Genomic DNA, 13,354 nt, shown 5'->3' on the forward strand with positions numbered 1-13,354 from the left:
AAACTCAGCGAAAGAAAAGTTGATCGATAATGTTACAACGCCCCGCGAAACTTAGGGAGTGGGTCGTGCGAAGGACTTCGCCGGAAAGAGCCAATGCTCGAAGGCTATACATATGCAGTAGCAGTGTTGTGGTAGTACTGGGAATAATGGGGGAAATGCGTAGGCCTCTCGCAAGTTGTATCACAAGAATTGCAGCTCCGAAGACAACATGAAAATTCATGTGAGTACGTACGTCTCCTTACCTTCTCGAAACCTTTTTTAGAGGTAGCCTGGGATCGAAGTTGAATCGTTGATGAAGTTCTGATGCATTCTGGGAGTAGCTTTTAATCTTGAAACGAAACTTTGAAGAAATAATACGTCACGATATGTTAGATCTTTTCACTATATTTTCTAAAGGAGGCATCGTTCTTTGGTGTTTTCAAGGAACATGCCAATCCTTTACACTTCCAGTCAATGAACTCATTCGCAGTGTTATTTTACAGGTGAGTCTTTAACCAGGAATTTTGCCTTTTCACCGGCTTGTTGATTTCCTATAATGGTGTACGTAGCTCTATGAAACGGGAAATATATTTTACCGCTCACTTAGCAGACGGTTCAAATTATTTTCGTAGATATCTGACCACGGTATCAAGTCAGAAATATTTTTGGATGCTTCATGGCCGGGTGTTATTTGAAAGGGAAAGAAAAATTTGTATTTTTGATCTTATTTAGGAACGTGGAGGGAGCAATTCATTCACCCACGGCTCTCTAACGCTGAAATATAAACTCGACAATGAGTTTGAATTGGTGTTTGTTGTAAGTAGATGTATGATTCGTAAATTTAAAACTATTTTCCTTTGTTTTTTATTTTGTTTAAATTAATTTGAATTAACTCTGAAATTTATTGTCTTTGTTTTCTTTTTTTTTAATACTTGGCTGATCTGAGTGGTTTTCGGCGAAGGTTTTTGACCAGCCCAGCCTCATTTTACATCTTGAACCTAAGTTGATGCCATAGTCTATTTTCATGCTCTTTTTGTGGTTGAAAGTAAAAAGTTTTGGGGTTTAAGTCCAGTTAGTCTGAAATCTTACAGTGTGAGTGAGCATCATGAACACAAACCAGAGTTGTTAAGCAGGAATTTCCTTATATATGATAAGCTGAATTATACTCCTGTTTTGAGTGGTTCTTACTCATGATCTGTTAGAAGAGAGACCCATGGATGATGTCACCATTAAAAACATTTTGCTTTTTTTGGTCACATAAAACAAATATATTCTATGTTGCCATGGGTCTGTACAGTAATAGATATCAGAAGACCTCAAAATGTGGTAAGAACATCAGTGATGCACTCGCCTGTGTCTCATGTGCCCCTTTTTTGTTCTTACCATATTTCAAAGTCATCTGTGATCTATTACTAAACAGAGGCATAGAAACTTAAAATCTATTTGTGAAGTAGAAGGGTAAATTTTTTTTTAGTTCTTCTTTTGTTCAATTTTTATGATGAGGAAAGGGGCTTAGTTTAGTTGAGCAACATTGAAAGACAAAACTGCTGTAAGATGTAATTTCTGACAGTTGAGTGACATGGGAATGAATTAGTGGAAGAGGTTCATGTGGCATCATGGAAGTTTTGGATTATTTAGGTGTTTTGTGGGAAAATTAAGTCATTCTAGGTCGGTCAGTCTTATGTTAGACTACTTTCTTTTTTTTTCGTACTGATGTAATTTTTGTTTCCAAATCCCTGTAAAATATCACCACATTCATTGAGCTTTCTTTGTGATTAGCATTGTAACCAGGTTAGTTTACCCATTCCTCAGGGTATTGTGCTGCTGCATTAGATGAGGAATACGTTAGCCTCTTGTAAAGAGTGGTTTTTTATAGTGGTTTTTTGTATCTGGCTTAGCACAGGTTCTTTTTGTAGAACCCTTAGTTTTCAGTGTACACATGTTAAGATCATATTAGGATGCGTATATTACGAGACTGGCTGACTCATCCTAATTGAAATTTCACATTGAATAACTCATCTGAGTGTCGTCAGAATTGATCATTTCTGTACGTGGGAAGCCACTTTGTAAGAGGTCTTTGGGACCTCATTGTTCCCCTACATGACCTGTAATTAGTTGTGATGAAATGAGAGTCTCACATGAGATGAGTCAGCTTCTCATATCTTTACCAGAAAACTATAATGTAACAGGAAAAATGGTATGTAGATTTTTACTCATGACTAATTTCAATCCATCTCCTCTATTGTCAGGTTGCGTTTCAGAAGACGTTACAGCTGTCATATGTGGACAAACTACTAAATGACATCCAGCTAGAGTTTAGGGACAAATACAAAGATGATCTTGAGGCAGGAATTATGAGGAATTATGAGTTCAATGAAGATTTCAACAGATTGCTCAAAGAAGCAGAATTAAGAAGCAAGTTAGAAGCGCAAGCCCCTGCAAAAATGAGAACCTTTGAAGAATCAAAGAAGTCACAGAAGACGGTGGCTTCACTCAAGATTGACAAGAATGAGAAGAATAAAGAAAGTGGTAAATCTGGAAAGAAAGGTGGAGCTAAGAACAAAAAGGCAGAGGTCATGGAAGAAGGTAAGAGCATGTTTCATTCACTACTGTGTTTTTGCTATTATGATAACATAGATACAACCTTTCTGAGTTTAAGCAAATGTGAGTATATGAAAGTCATATATTTGAACTGTGGATAAAGACGTGAATATGAAAGAGATCTTCGCAGTAATGAATACTACTTGAGCTGTAGTGAAAATAAGGCCTGAAAAAAAATTCCGTACAGGCCTGAATTTTTTTTCAGGTCTCATTTTCACTACTGCTCTAGTAGTCTTCATTACTGCGAAGATCTCTTTCATATTCACGTCTTTATCCGTAGTTCAAATATATGACTTTCATATACTCACATTTGCTCTTTCTTCCTTTGCTCTCCCTGATAAAGAAAGAATCTCAGAGGGTCCCTTACATAGATCAATAAATCTCCCAGGTAAACAAGACCTTTTGAAGAAATTCAACAGAAGTGATTAACATGTATCTTCTCCATATGATATCCATATGTTATTTAGCAAAGACCTTAACAGTATGTATCACTAAACTTAAATGATAGTCTTTTGAATAGTTTTTGCTAACAGTGTTGTAAATTAATTCAAACAGTTGATTCAAAACCATCCAATGGAAAGACACCCTCAGCTGAAGGCAAAAATGATACCACAAATGAGGAAATGATCAGATTAAATCGGGAAAAATTCTTTAAGAAGATGACAAAGGGTCCAACAATCAGGTTTGAACCTTATTTCTGACTGTAAATATATGCAAATCATATATGTGACCTGCAGTTTAAGAAGAAGATTTGTGGTGTACTGTGAAGATTGCTTTCAAGATTGAACCTTCTTTCTTTTGATTTGCATTAGCACAAACCATTTAACCCTTTGTACTATAGCTAACAGCATTCAGATTCTCTACAATGTTCTCTCTCCATTTCCTATGGTACTGACAAGGAAAACTTGTTTACCAATCAAGAGCCTCTTAAGTCAGTGTTCATTTCCTTCATTCTTGTAACCTTTAATTTATGATTAAAGGGTGATATTTTGCAGAAAAATTAGATGCTAGTCACTCTGAGGGGTTAAAGGATTGATGGTTTTATAAACAGACTTTGACACTTTTGGTTCCAAAATCTGTAGTTTCCTGTACAGTACATTCAATCAAATCAGTAAACAAGAGAGAGATATTAGAGCTGCTCCATATTGTATGGCTAAAAAATTTCGCACAATACAATTTCCAAATGTCTCTAGATTTACATGTAGTTGTTGTACAGTTGACAAAACTGAACTGAGGAGACTGTGGTCTCTATAACCAGCTTTCAATCACTTGCCTGAAATTCATACTCTACTTCAAACCAAACTGCAGAATGCTACTTGGCTAATTATGTTTTTCCTTCCCCCTCCTATTGCAATGTTAGTCCATGTTCCACAAAGAAGGAGTACAACATGTAAGGGAAAATTGTTATCATGGAGTTTTTCTCTTAGAGTGGTATGGCACTGATCTCAGGGACTTTGCACCTCTGTTTACAGTATTCTCCCTTATTGTAAGCACAACAGGTGAAAGAGATTTTCAACTGATAGAGAAATCCTTTTACCTGTTGAATTTTCAAGAATTTTAAGCAGTTTTAAGCAGTAATAAGAAGTATAATAGATGATAAATGTTTACTAGTTACCACCTGTAAAGGAGGAAACTGTGTTTGTATCAAAGTTAGCTGTTCTTCATGTATGTCATGAATGTCCAGAAATGCAGGCAGTAACAAAAATGGCAGATTTGACAAAATTTTGTCAAACTGAGTGAATGTTCCTGGATTTGAAGATTTTGCCTCTGTCAATACTTAACAATGAGTCAGGTTGTTGATGGTGTATAGGTCAAGTTGTAGTTTTCTGATGAGGTTTTGTCCTAACTCTTAAGAGCTATTCAGAGGAGAAGGAATAAGTCAGATCTTTAGGTGCAAGGGACACATACTTAAGCTGTGCTGCTGTTTACAGTAAAAGTTCACCAACAGCTACAGCCAAGAAAAAAAACAAGAAGGAGGACAGAAGGTGGGACAATGCTGGAACTTCACAGGAAGGAAAGACCTTGGACTACAGCAACAGTAATGGCAGCCACACTAATGGAAATGATGAAGAAGAAGACCTTGAGAGTCTGGTGAGACAATGAGAAATTCTACTTGGACATTCAGTGCAGTCATTTAGAACTTTGATCTAATGATTTATTACCCCCGTTGATGATGATCATCATCATGATGCTTTATGTGTGCACATGAACAACCGTCTCTGCACTTATTTTCCTGCTAACATATTGAAAGGATTTTTCTGTCATTACTGAAAGATTGTTGGGAAAAGAACAAGTAGCTCAGCAGAGAAAAAATAACTAAACCAAGTTTTTGTTCTATTTATAAATGTGCTGAAGACAAATTTTTTGTATAAGTCGGGAAAGAATTGGGCAACTTTGGATCCAATGGTCAGGTTTGAGCTCTAGCCTGGTCACTTGTGTTTTATTCTTAGGAATACGGACAATTTCCTTCACAATGCCTCTTTCACTAAAGGAGTATAAAAAAGTGCTAGCAAAGTGGGAGGTGACCCTGCAGAGGAGTGGCAACCGGTCTAGGGGGGAGTATCTACACCCCCAAGTGCCCTCCAGTTCTCAAGTTTAGTTAACCTTTTTTCACTGTATCTTGTAGCGACCCATGGTTGGAACAATGCAGGGTGAGATAAAACCAATGGAATACGAGTCTGAGTCAGACGAGGAGGAGGAAGAAGTCAGTAAGCCTGCTGAAGAGAGGTGTGCAAAAAAGTGTTGCTCTTTTCCTTTGACATACATTTTAATGTGTAATTTTATGCCTCTAATATCTGTTTTGCTTTATATGAAACACTAGCCATCTTGTAATGTTTGGTATTGTTTGAATGGTATTCCAGATCTGTCATTATAAGACAAAAGGAAAAAATACAAAATTACTATTTTTTGTTTCTGTTGTGTGGCAGTATTTTGTCCCCTTCAATAATGGTATAGAATGAAAAATAGTAATGATTACTTTTTGGTTTAGTCATAATCATGTGGAAGGGCAGAGGTAATTATACTCTTTGGCACCATGTTTAAATTAATGTAACTGAGAAACAGGCCAAAAAAATAATAAGAAAAAGAAACTCAATCTCACACTGCACATAGTTTTTTTCCCTTTGATTCCTCTTCCTACAAATGTAACTCTACAGACTTACAATTACAGAACAAGAACAGCTTTTTTTTTTTCAATACTATCACGGCTATTAATCAGAATTTTGGAATTGTCTCATCTGTGATGGGTTAACTTATTAATTTCTATTACAGCAAGTCCTCTGGTCTTGGTGGAGGACTCTTCTCTTTCTTCAAAGGCTTGGCTGGGCAAAAGACACTTACTCTTGATGACATCAATCCTGTTTTGGACAAGATGAAAGAGCATCTAATTGGTAATGACTTGTTTATCAACAAAATGATTTCCTTTTAGTCCAAAATGAAGGAGTATGAAATGTTTTCTTTGAGATAGATTTACCAAGCATGTGTATATTTTTGTGGTATTAGAGGGAACCAGCACCAGCCTTAGCCCTTTACACCCTAACGTCAGTATGCATATTCTCCATACTGTTCTGTATACATCTCCTAAGGTGCTGACAAGGAGAATTTGTTGAACAATCAAGACCTTTTTTAGTTGGTGATTATTTCCTTTGTTCTCCTGATCTACATGTGTGATTCAGGGGTGGTATTTTAGGGAGAAATTAGATGCTCTTCACTCTCAGGTTAAAATTCCATCTGTTTGTCCTGCCTTCATGCTCACAGCCAAGAATGTCGCAGCTGATATTTCTGAGAAGTTATGTGATTCAGTGGCTACCAAACTGGAAGGCAAAGTGCTGGGAACATTCAGTGGTAAGAGCATGTATTGATAACATTCACCCTAGCTTTTCTAAGAGACAAAATGTAAGTTAAGCTTCAAAACTCGAGGGGAAGAAGCAACTAGCGGTAATGGGATGCCACTCCTTAGCATGTTTTCCCCCCCCCCCCCCCCCACTCCCACTCCCCCTCCCAGTTCTTGCCAGTGCTTGTGAGTTTTCTTGTAATACTTCACTAGGACCTAATTCAATACAATGTTAATTATTTTAAGCACCCACTTTGTAGTTCGGAAAAGTTAAAAGGTGCCAAGTCTATGAAGACGAACATGAAATTTCTGTCCGCTGAAGTGTGGAACAGTTTTACCTCAGTTGATATGTTTGTTACTTATCATGTTACATTCTCTCTTGAAAGGCGTAACATCGACAGTGAAAGCAAGCTTGGAAGAATCTTTGGTCCAGATTTTGTCGCCACGAAGAAGAATTGACATCCTGCGTGATGCAATGGATGCTAAGAAACGTGGAAAACCTTTTTCTATCACCTTCTGTGGTGTAAATGGTGTTGGAAAATCAACCAATTTGGCCAAGGTAAAACATGGTGCACATTGTGAAGAAACGTGTCCTATGTCCTTGTCAAGTGGTTGGAAAAGACTTGAAATCCAACTAAGTACTTTTCATGCAAAAGAAAAAAAACAGTTCGGGCTTCGACGGGATTCCAACTCCCAGATAGCAACTGGGCGTTACTACCAACAGAGCTACGAAGCCCTTTGCCGTGAGCGAGGGAAATTTTAGTAGGTTTTTCGTTTTCGTAAAGGAATCGCTACCCTCATGCTCCTGACGAGACGAAAAAGACGTCTTTGTCTAGTTTATGGCCGAACGAAAAATTCACCATCGTTCTTATTCTGTTTACGTGCATAACGCTTTCGGCACTGTTGACCCTTGCAGTTTTCAGGACGCGTTTCACAGAGAAACGTAGTGATGGTCTGACTCACCGTAAAGTCTCTGTTCCTCAGTGGTAGAGCATCGAAGCGCGAAACTCTAAAGTCTGAGTTTCGATTCTTCTTGAGGATTCAGAGCTAGATTCCTTTGCTGCACACACGCGACAAGAAGAAAAAACATCTCTCGTCAAAAGAAATGTTCAAAACTTCATTGAAATTTGACGGACACAAATGTTTATAGAGAAAGATATTAAAATGTTTTCCAACCCGCCATTTGCGAAAAAGCGCTATTGTGGAGGATGGAGGAAAACAAACTGCTAAACGCAGCCTTTTTTTTTCTTCTTTCTTTTTTTCAATTTGTGTTTGCAGATCTGCTTTTGGCTGCTTGACAATGGTTTCCGTGTGATGATTGCTGCATGTGACACATTCCGTGCTGGAGCCGTCGAGCAGCTCAGGACTCATGTCCGTCACCTTAACGCTCTTCATCCCCCAGCAAGTGGCGGTGGACCTCCATCTGTTCTGCTGTATGAGAAAGGCTACGGTAAAGATGCTGCTTCTATTGCCATGGACGCCATCAATTTTGGTAAGCTTGACTCAACAGTTGTAGGCACTCGCATAATAAATTTTTAAGCCTTGTCTTTATTTTGTTATGGAATAAGTTGGGAAACGTTTTTTTTTATGTAGTTGGAATATGACATAGTAGTTTGACATTAGTTGTTATTGAGGTAATTATTAACGTGTCGAAAGATCCACCGCCACGTCTCACTCTGTACGCTCTGCGTGCTTATGACATACGTAGACTGATGAACCATAGTCGTTTGTTACTCCTTAGTAGTGGACCTCATCGGTTCGTTAGGAGTAGCAGCACACAGCGAATATGTTGCGTGGTATCTCCAAAGTGACGTTGGTCTGGCTTCACTGTGTGCTGTGATTGGTCAAAAAAAAAAAAAGGCGCCAACCCATCAAGCAATCAGACACAAAACTAAAACCGGTCTTGACTTCTTCACTTTCGTTTTCCCGCGCCTTACGCAGTTTGCTTTTTGCTTTTTTGAGTTCTCATTGGCTCTTGTGAAATTTCCTTTTATGCTGATTGACATTGACATCTGTTCGTACTTCAGCCAGGGAACAGCGCATTGATGTTGTATTGGTTGACACCGCCGGAAGAATGCAGGACAACGAGCCTTTGATGCGAGCCTTGTCTAAAGTACGCAGCGTTTGTCCTTGTTTTTTTTCTTCCTTGTTTGCTTTTCTATTTAATGCAAATGGACAACGGATAAATGACAGCAAATGTAAGAAGAGTGAAGTAATTTTGCACAAGTGTGTCGTCCAGAATGATACACTATCGAAAGATAAGGTGGGGGGACCATGGGTGTATCTGGTCCTTCACTTCGTCAAGAGAGGAGCCATAAATTTTAAAAATGATGATAACTTTACATTTCTGCGGATACTATGATCCCGGACTGATTTTTTTTCGCTACCTTTTCATATTGTATTTCCGTGTGCTTGTGCATGGCCATAAAACCTTTTCACGCCGAGCAGACCCCGAACGATTTCACTTCCTCATAATTACCCGCTAGCCTTTCATAGTTTGGGGTTTTAGTACTGTTGTAAAACTCCTTATAGACGGTTACGATAATAACTTGAAACGCGCCTTAGAATTGTTTACTTCAAGAAGTGCTGCTTGACAGTGACCAAGAACAATTTGATATATATTTATATTTTTTGTTTGTTTGTTTTTTTTTTTGTTGTTGTTTCAGTTGATCAAACTCAACTGTCCCGACCTGGTGCTGTTTGTCGGAGAGGCCCTGGTAGGGAATGAAGCCGTAGACCAGTTAAAGAAGTTTAACCAGGCTCTGGCGGATTTTTCAATGTCTGATAACCCCCGTCTGATCGATGGTATTGTCCTCACCAAGTTTGACACTATCGATGATAAGGTATTTTGACATGCTACAGAGAAATTTTCAATTAAAAGCTAAATAATTGATTTTGCTTTGTTTTGGTCTGTGATTGGTGTCGAAAACCAAAGTCATAAGCATTTTCCACGTGTCAGGCACTCTGGTTGTTTTTAGTGTTAGCTCCTTTTGATTTAAGCTTCCTTTCCAGCCGTTGTATAGGAAACGAGTCCGCGCTCCATTCCCGCAGAGAGAAGGATGGAACACCGAATTTGAGAAAACGGCGAAAGTCTAGACCACTTGTGATATTTTCTTTTGTTCTGATTTGCCTTTTAGCTTTTCTGTGACTTTAGTTTTACGTTGGTCAATCGAAATTTGATCCATAAAAACCCAAGGCAGTTTACCACTTGTCAAACCTTTTAATCTGCTAAAAGCTGCCTTTAGTAACTCACTTGACGTTTCACGCCTCCTTTGGTGTTTGACCATCGCTATTTTTATCACTTTTGTAAGGTTGGTGCTGCTATCTCCATGACGTACACCACAGGCCAGCCGATTGTGTTCGTGGGCACTGGGCAGACTTACAGCGACTTGAAGAGCCTTAATGTAAAGGCCGTCGTCAATGCTTTGTTGAGGCCCTGAGACTTGACAACTGAGTGAAATTTTCGTCTTTTGAAGTGTAACATCTTCCTTGGTTTTAAACAAACAATCATAATAAGATTTCCAACTTTAGACTAATAATTTAGCATTTGTTCAGTGTAAGGGAAAGAATAACCATTAGGGTGTGACGTCACCGGGAATCAGAGAGTTTGTCCCAGGCCGGGTTTGAAAAAACAGGTCTAACCAGTTATTATGATGAACCAAACAAAGCCATGCATTACTAATGTGATTGTTTTTCCACTCTCCCACTCCTGGTTCCAAAATTTTCTTCTTAGACAGAGGAGGACAACCGCAAAACCTTAGGAGAAAAATTAAAAAAAAACAAAGCTGGTCAAGAAGTGAACGAACGAAAAATGTTGCTCCCACCTTCTTTTATTCGTCAGAGAAAAAATGCAAGAATAATATAATAATAAAATTTAAATTATAAGTCAACGTTAGTGTTTTTGGCAACTCTATTAACAGTTACTTTACATTTTAATCATCACTAGCAGTTAAAGCAAAAACGGTCGCATTCACTCGATTATGATTATCGTGATGACGTTTGGTAAGGTGGTCGAAACGTCAGTCTACCACCGACAACAGTCCCTGTCAAGACTACTCTCTCCTAGACGATTAGACCACACGAATCATTTCTAATTTGGTTATTATTAACGCAGGTCAGAGGAGAAAATGCTATAAATGTAGTTTTCAAAACTCAAAATCTTTGTTTGTATCTTTGTACACCAGTATGAAAGGAAAATTCAAGAACTGTTGCCAGGTATACTATATCTAGTTAAGGTTGTCGATACTTGGAAATTTAAGTACCATGATGATCTGATTTAGCGCCCTTCTTACAATAAGCGGCCCCCCTCTATACTGTTTTTTATAAATAAGTGCACTTATTCGAATAAGCGTCCCTATCCCAATGAACGCCCCTACTCAGTTTCAGTAATAGCACTTTTAGGGTACATTTACATTGAGATAAACCGAGGTTCATCTTTCCTTAATTGCTCACTTTAAGCCTCACGACAAGAACAGTGGTCTTACAGTTTCTTGAAATGAAAGATTCCGTCTCAAAATTTTGCGACGAGGGACAACAAGTCCGTTTTTCAGTCTTTCTGACCCTTTTCAAATAAATATCAAAGCTTTGTTTCCGTCACATTCTGCTGTTTCTCAAAAAAGGAATAAGTGTCTTGTCCCTAATAGGCACCTTGATTTCAATAAGCACCCTCCCTGAGATACCAATTAAAAGCCATTAAACGCCCCGGGTACAAAGTCAAATCATTACGGTACGCATTTTGTTGCGCTAACTAATCTGGACTATGTTCCAAATCGGGCTTGGAAATATGCAGTCTATGTATCTATATTCAATGTAAAAACGATCACAAGTGTGCCAGAAATCAATTGAGACTTACAAGGAGCAGCTTAAGGTTTGGCCAATAAAACCCTCCTAGAAAGGACGTCTAAAATTGGAATATAAATATTGCCTTTCTGGCTGCCAATTCCTAATGGTCTACATGACTGTGTCTGCTTTTGACGCGCTCAGTTCAATAATACAGCCTTGAGGTTTCTCGAAAGTTTGAAAAATTGCAAAAAAGGTTCAATATTTTGATGCTAGCATTATTATAAATTATGATTATAACTATGAACTTGCCCTACAGATAATCATTTTGGACATTTTGGAAAAAGCCCTATTATCTATGAGCATTTTTCAAGTACTGAAGATTGGGATCCAGCTCTTGCTCTGCTCATTTGTCGTCATCTATTTCCGACTTGTTGACAGTCTTTGACTGCATCGTGGTCACCGATGCCTCATCTATCTTCCTACAAGCTTTTTGACCAGCACTATTGTGTGCAGTTGTTGTGTATAGCAGTAAGGACATTCCCAGCTCCAGACACCGCATTAATGTCATGAAAATGTACCAAGGCCACGGCGAAATGAATTGCGCATGGGATGAAGCGCCGCTGACGCTGACCGCAGCGTAAAGATGCATGACGGCGATACTAAAGCCGCCTACACTGGCTGTTACACAACGTTTGAAAATAGAAAATGTCTGCGTTCCTCTGTCTAGAGTTTTCGACGAACCTTCTCGCACAGTGTGAAGCTTTTTCCAAATAAGGAAGGAAATGTATGAGTAAAAGAAGGCCAGGCTGATATATAGAAGTATGTTTATTACCTGGCAAGCCAGTATCAAGCCGCTGTAAGCTGGAATAAACGCAGCAATCACCTCAGATGTGAACACGAAGATGTAGTAAGGAAGAGTAACCAAAGTTATGTTTCTTGTCGTATACCAGGTTTGAAATCTGTTTTTCATCACTAAAGCATTTCGCAACACTAAGAAAATCAGCATGAACGCTGTAATCAAACAAGGCTGTCCAATTCCCCAGAGTAGACTCGTCACTTTCGCTGAAACATGCTTCTTTGAATGATAGGCGTCAATGCACAGAAAGAGACATCTTGATGAACCGAAGATGAAGATTTGACTCAGCACAACGAACGACACTTTCTTTTGTCGAGCCCCCCTATCCATTTTAAATAATTTCACCAGCGCCACAAACGCTAGTAAACTGGTGACACCGAATAGAGCTCCGAGTCCATATTGATGAAATTCCCACGCGACTCCCCAAGTCTCCACAGCAATATCCCATTCGGGCTGAGGTTCGGCTGTCGGTTCAGCTGTCGGCTCGGCCTCGGCCCCGGCCCCGGCCCCAGCCCCGGCCCATCCGCGGTATTCTCCTTCAGGAGTAGCTTCGGTCGTGGCCGTCCCTTTTACAGTTTCTGGTTTTGAAGTCATCTTGTTGCGAGTGGCGCTGAGTGGTAAATAAATTTTCTAACCTCTATCTGTCTATTGAATACGTTTGCGCAGTGGAAGCTGTTTGCTTTATCCTGTTACAGTGGTGGGGAAGTATAGATTGGTTTGCGTCCAGGAAACGAACTCTAGAGTTCGCTCAGTCAGATGTTCAAGTCTAAAACTGCTTGAAACACCCTCAAAACTCTTGCCTTTGTTGTGAATACCGACCAAATAAGACAAATACAGCTTTCTCTCGAAGCTGTGAAAAACATGGTTCCCCTTCAGATGCAGCTAATGATGTAAATAGCTTAATATGCGACAAAAAAGCGTTAACAACCAGCTGTCATAGCGATTGTTTTAGCTACACAAAAACAAGACTGTAAATTGCTCTCCTCCATAAAAACTTAAACAAAGCAGCTATTGTTTAGTAAGAACAGACTCGATGAATTGAGAGCAGCACAAGAGGATTACCCAGTTTAAAATCCAATTGGTAAAATGGACTCTTGTTTATCTCAGAATCTAATTACGTTTGCTCAATTATTTATGAATCAAAAGGTTAGAGAAAATTCTCGTGTCATTAACGCTTTCCCTAACCTCTATATTTACGATTTGCTATGTTGATGCTATGACGAAGTCTTCCAACTCCCGCGGACAAAACTTTTGAGACAATTAAGCTAAATTCAATCTTCCTTTCAACCAAACCTGGTATATCC

The 13,354-nt window shown here is 38.9% G+C and overlaps 2 protein-coding genes across 2 annotated transcripts; one reads left to right on the forward strand and one right to left on the reverse strand.

The window, feature by feature from the left end:
• Positions 1–301: 301 nt before the first annotated feature.
• Positions 302–10,302, forward strand: LOC113675286 (signal recognition particle receptor subunit alpha). Its single transcript, XM_027191840.2, has 13 exons — positions 302–482; positions 712–795; positions 2,229–2,565; positions 3,136–3,262; positions 4,512–4,671; positions 5,207–5,307; positions 5,851–5,969; positions 6,337–6,423; positions 6,799–6,971; positions 7,691–7,904; positions 8,440–8,525; positions 9,079–9,255; positions 9,724–10,302. Exons 1-13 carry the CDS (start codon positions 366–368, stop codon positions 9,850–9,852), a joined length of 1,911 nt encoding a protein of 636 aa, XP_027047641.2. The 5' UTR covers positions 302–365; the 3' UTR covers positions 9,853–10,302.
• A 140-nt stretch (positions 10,303–10,442) lies between these two features.
• Positions 10,443–12,915, reverse strand: LOC113675331 (uncharacterized). Its single transcript, XM_027191892.2, has one exon. The coding sequence runs from the start codon at positions 12,642–12,644 to the stop codon at positions 11,598–11,600; it is 1,047 nt and encodes a 348-aa protein (XP_027047693.2). The 5' UTR covers positions 12,645–12,915; the 3' UTR covers positions 10,443–11,597.
• Between the last annotated feature and the right edge of the window lie 439 nt (positions 12,916–13,354).

The sequence above is a fragment of the Pocillopora damicornis genome, chromosome 6, assembly GCF_964200805.1.
Source record: "Pocillopora damicornis chromosome 6, jaPocDami1.2, whole genome shotgun sequence".
In the NCBI taxonomy this organism is placed as follows: Eukaryota; Metazoa; Cnidaria; class Anthozoa; order Scleractinia; family Pocilloporidae; genus Pocillopora; species Pocillopora damicornis.

Bases quoted from the DNA above. Each gene is read 5' to 3' on its own strand.
- LOC113675286 (XM_027191840.2), top strand. From the start codon at position 366: ATGTTAGATCTTTTCACTATATTTTCTAAAGGAGGCATCGTTCTTTGG. The intron at 796-2,228 runs GTAAGTAGATGT...CTCTATTGTCAG, and splicing joins AGTTTGAATTGGTGTTTGTT to GTTGCGTTTCAGAAGACGTT. The intron at 5,970-6,336 runs GTAATGACTTGT...TCATGCTCACAG, and splicing joins GATGAAAGAGCATCTAATTG to CCAAGAATGTCGCAGCTGAT.
- LOC113675331 (XM_027191892.2), bottom strand. From the start codon at position 12,644: ATGACTTCAAAACCAGAAACTGTAAAAGGGACGGCCACGACCGAAGCT.